This window comes from Gekko japonicus, unplaced genomic scaffold (genome assembly GCF_001447785.1).
Source record: "Gekko japonicus isolate JY-2015 unplaced genomic scaffold, Gekko_japonicus_V1.1 scaffold133, whole genome shotgun sequence".
Classification (NCBI taxonomy): domain Eukaryota; kingdom Metazoa; phylum Chordata; class Lepidosauria; order Squamata; family Gekkonidae; genus Gekko; species Gekko japonicus.
In genome coordinates this window covers 1,712,112-1,717,180 of record NW_015171506.1, presented here as the reverse complement: position 1 = coordinate 1,717,180, position 5,069 = coordinate 1,712,112, and the positions used below count along the sequence as shown (strand labels likewise).

Sequence of the window (5,069 nt, the reverse complement as noted above, 5' to 3'; positions counted from 1 at the left end):
ATCTTGGTGCTTGGGGGGGGGGTCAACAGTGGGAGGGCTTCTAATGCCCTGGCCCCACTGGTGGACCTCCTGATGGCACTGGTATTTCTGGCCACTGTGTGATACAGAGTGTTGGAATGGATGGGCCTTTGGCCTGATTCAACATTGGCATCTCTTATGTTCTTATGACTAATAAACTATTGCACATTTCAAGACAGGGCAACAAAAACTCAATAAAACAACATTACAGTTTAATCCTATACAGAAGTAGGCCCTCATTTCCCCCCCCCCACATTTCTGTGGAAACCAAACTCTAAGTTTTAGTTCATAATCATTTAAGAGAGACAATGTGGTGTAGTGGTTAGAGTGTTAGACTAGGATCCAGGTGACCTGGGTTTGAGTCTCTACTCTATGAGGGCTAGTCACTGACTCTCAGCCTAAACTACTTCACACAGTTGTCATTGGAAGGATAATGTGGCAAAGGAAAAAATGAAACTGGAAGCGGCTTTGGGTCCCCAGTGGAAAGAAAACTAAGGAATAAACACCTGAATAAACAATCAAATTAAACAGTGTTCATTCAATAATCTTCAATTTAATTGCCTAATCAATTTCTCTATTACCAAAGGATCAAAAGTGCACCCATTTGAAGAAGGAAGATAATTTGTATTTGTTGTTCGAAGAAAAAGTCCTATTTTCTATCCCTTTGAGTCAGTGTGGTATGAAGCGATTAGCGGCAGACTAGGATTGTGAAGGCCTTGCTCAGCCATGAAGCCACTGAGGGACCTTGGGCCAGTCACCATCTATCTTTCAGGGTTGTTGTGAGGACAGCATAAGGAAAGTGAATTTCTGAGCTCCCGGAAGGAAGGCAGACAGATTTTTAAAAGCCTTTTAAAAAGTGACTTTCTGTATTCTGTTTCTCAAAAACATCAATGCCAGAAGAGTCCTCCGTATGGCAGTCACAGCAAATCAAGTACTCTGTCAGACTCGGGCCTCAGAACAATGTACCCAATGCCCCACTGGTTAACTATGCAAGTGAAACCAAATGCCAATAAGGTTTCATATTACAGTATTACGACTGAGAACAGCTCACTTCTCATGAAGCAACATTTCTCTCAGTGTGAAGACTCCCATTTTGACAGCTCAAGATTTTACTCTCACTATCATGTGGTACAATTTGATAATTACATCTTTCACATCATTAGTCTGGTTGCAGCAAACAGACATGGGAAATCAACTATCATCAAAAGTGTTCTTATCTCATTAACAGGACACATTCATGAAAGGCAGCCACGATATATCTTTAAGGGCAGGGTGATAAACCACCAGTTTGGACACTCCAGCCCACAGCTGTGACATAATGCAAGTCTCGTGTAGTTATTTTTGCATCATCTGGTATAAACCTCTAAACCTAAAACTTTCTAGAAATGGCAAGGCACCCCACAGAAAAGTTATGCTCTTCTATTCTCTTTCAATGTAACAGGAGACTTTTTGAAATTGGAGAAGGAAGCTCTGCTTGTTTGAAGCAGACAAGGAGACAAGAAGCAACGTGGCATCTTACAGGTTTGCAGCAGAAGAGATCCCAAAGGAGTACACGCCAGAAGAACACAGACTCTAGAAGCACCACATTGTTGACTTTTGCCAGAAATTCTTCAGCACACTTTTGTGTTGCTCTGTCTCCAGAATCAGCCCTTACCCTGGGCCTCTGATCAGCAGTAAGGGACCTAGCCTCATGGCTACAGTTGCTAGCTTGCTGTTAATAGGACATGCGCAAATCCCCTTCTTACCAACAACAATGGACCACTAACAAAGGCATAAGCCCAGGGAACAGCCTCCACAACAAACCCAAATACCAGCTCCGTCCCCAGTATAAGACCTAATGACATCACCTACTCCATCTTTCTTTGGCTCATCCTGCAAAGGATGTATCACCCATGTGCCAGCAATGCCCTTGTTCTCACTACAATGGACAAACAAGCCAATTCCCAGAAAATAATAAGAAAAGTAAATCTGTCATTAAAAATGGTCATGTTAAGAAACCAATAAAAGAACATTTAACCCTTCTAGGAGACTCTGTGCTGACCATTCTTCAGCAAAAATAAATAAATAAATAAAGGGGACCTCCAGTAAGAAACTGCTTAACTTAAATTCATCAAGAAGTTTGTCACAATTTCCACTTCGGGGCTAAACGGGGACTCAGAAATTCAACCCAATCAGCTTTTTTTGCTAGTGAAAATGCTAAGTGATATTCCCTCTGACCACCCAAAAGAGCTGGGCTGAGAATCATCCAACCATGATGTGGAATGGGAGGAGAACTGGGCAAGATCAGGAAACCTGGCTGGAATCCAACCCAGCATCATTTTCAGTGCTATCAATCTTGGTCCAACCTAGACCCCACAGCCATTTCTGACATTAACTAGCTTAGGAAAAATAGAGAAATCACTGCTATCACGAACTTTCCCCTTGAATATTACATAATTACATCCTTCCCACTTATGGCCCTTGGACTCTGCTATTCCCTGCCCCACACAGAAATATTTGCCAAGCGAAGACCACTAGACTTAGGTTCTGGCCCACGAAACATATGCTAGAATAAAACCGTGCTAGTCTTTAAATTGCCACCGCAGTTCTATTGATCGGTGTCTTCAAGGTATACTTGAAAGGCAGAAAAGCAACAGGTGCAGCCATTCTCCCATCATGGCATCCCTGACCCGCTGCCGACTCTGCCGCGCCTTGTACGGCTTTTCAAGGCACAAGAGCTTCCAGGGCTGGGGTCCTGACTGCTTACCTGGGGATGTAGCCCGCTTCCTCGCCGAGCCGCAGCTCGAATTCTCGCCAAGCCTGGCTCGGCCCCGCCGCAGTGGCCGCGGCCGCCACCCCAGCCAAGGCGTCGAAGGCGTCGCTCCCGTCCTGCTCGCGCCCCTCTCCTTCCATCTCCTCGTCCCACGCGTCTCCTCGGGGATCCCGGTGCCGTTGCTGCCTCCGCCGCCGAGCGGCGCCGCGGAAGCCGCGAGCAAACTCGGGGAAGGTGATGGCGCCGTCGCGGTCGGTGTCCAGGCGCTGGAAGACCGCCTCGGCTTCGGCCGGCCGGACTCGCAGCTCCGCGCACAGCAAGCCGAAGTCGTCGCGCTCGATTCGGCCGGAGCCTTTCGCGTCGCAGGCGAGGAAGAGCGAGCGGAGCCGGGACAGGTCCTCGAAGTGCAGCTCCCCTCCTTCGGGGGACCCCATCACAGGGGCAATCGGGCGGAGGGGGAGCCAAGCCCGGCCGGACTGCGGATGTGGGCGCGCGATCGGGATCCGGCTCCGGGAATGTGAGCGAGTGGAAGCTGCCAGGGACGGTGCCACCCCCGCGGGAGCGCACCCAACCTGCCGGCGCCTAGCCGCTCGGCTCGCCTCCCTTCGCCCCGCCCCTCATCGAAGAAAGTTCTTCCAAGACTTTCAAACAGCTGCTACTGCTGCTGCGGCCGCCGCCGCCGCCACTGGCTTGGCAGCCGCCGCTCCTTCCCGTGAAATCTCTGAGGCTGCAAATAGCTCCAGTGTGTGACCGTAAAGCAAAAGGCCTTTCGGGGGGCGGCTGTGTAGAAAAGCCGGTTGTATTGGAAGTCTGCGATCAATACTCCGGAGGTCCCCTGCAGCCCTCGCTGCTCGGCAATCGGCCAACTCGTTCTGGGCCCTGGAAGGGGGAGGAGACAGGCGAGCGTAATTTACATGACGTCGTCCCAGGATGTTAAATTGTTTGCGCTCGGTTGACTCGCCTTGATGCGCACGAACCAAATAGTTTCCCGGGGGCCTCATTCCACAAGTTTTTTGAATAAGTAGACTTGGCCCCGTGCTCTCCCCCGGTAGGCTGCTTGTGAGTACGCACGACTGCTCGTACTTCTTATCTGTTTTATCTTAGACAAAAATAGCTACCTGTAGTAGTGCTTCCTGTAAAGGCATACCTGGAAAACCCCTCCAACTAGGTTGCCTTTTTTGCAGGAGAGGTTGATTAGTTGCTCAGCAAAAAGTTTCTCTTTAAGCAAAAAAGTTTGATAGCATAGATTAAATATCTAGATTAAATGCATTGCATTGGTGGCCAAGTAGGCTCTGGAGATATTCCTAGACAGTCATTGGGCTTTCATTCCATTATGTTCCTCGCAGCCCTCACTTTTAAAAAGTAAGCACCAAAGACATAGATATTCACAAATGATTCATTTCAAATTTTGTGGTCTTGACATTTGTAAAATGCTCAGAAAAGGAGTGGTCAAACATATGACTTTAGACTTTGTGACTGAAATGCCAGGTGTGTTATTTGGCCCCAAAGGGGAAGGAGCAATATGGGTCAGGGTCATGCTGCTGGGAAAGGGGGACAGGTGAACACCTAAGAAGCCTCCTTATACTGAATGAGACCATTGGCTCCTTAAGGTCAGTATTGTCTACTTGAAGGGGCAGCAGCTCTCCAGGTCTCAGGCAGAAGCCTTTCCCATCATCTAGTACCTCATATCTTTAAATGGAACTGAACCTGGGACCTTCTGCATGGTGAGCAGATGCTCTACCACTGAGCCACAGCCCAGTAAATCCCCACTCTGATTGCATTACTGAAATTCACCCCTCCAGCTGCTATAAGCTCCAATGGGGGGGGGGGCAAGTACAACAGATAGGTACCTGCCTTTTCCTATTTTTGATCAGGATGTAGTAAGGATGAGGAGTTCAGGGCCATGGTCCCAATCCACACCCACCCACTGTTTTTAGATCCAAATTAACACATCTAGAAATCTGGCATTGTGCATAGCTTGGCGCCCAGAGTCTTTCCTGTGTCACTGCAGAGCCAAAAATCCTTTAGCTGGATATGGCAGATACTGAATCTATGACCTTTATGTCTCCTATATCACTGATGGATATTTTCCTTGGATTTATATCCCACCCTACCCCGAAGGCTCAGGGCGGCTAACAGGGGCACAATGTGCCAAAATTATAACAGTAAAAACATATAGTATAAAACAGTAAAATACAATATCAGGTTTACAATACAAATTTAAACAAAAAATGGGTAGATCTTAAACCCAACGGTAGCTTTCCCAAAATCTATAATCCGCTTCGTGCCAGCGGCGCCA

General features: G+C 47.9%; 1 protein-coding gene across 1 annotated transcript in view; it reads right to left on the bottom strand.

Annotated features, from left to right (window-relative positions):
- RASEF (RAS and EF-hand domain containing) overlaps window positions 1-2,943 on the bottom strand; it is a 43,206-nt gene extending 40,263 nt beyond the window's left edge. Inside the window, exon 1 of the mRNA XM_015419277.1 lies at window positions 2,765-2,943. Within this exon, the coding sequence (XP_015274763.1) occupies window positions 2,765-2,910 (146 nt within the window). The 5' untranslated portion in view covers window positions 2,911-2,943. The remainder of the gene's footprint in view (window positions 1-2,764) is intronic.
- Between the last annotated feature and the right edge of the window lie 2,126 nt (window positions 2,944-5,069).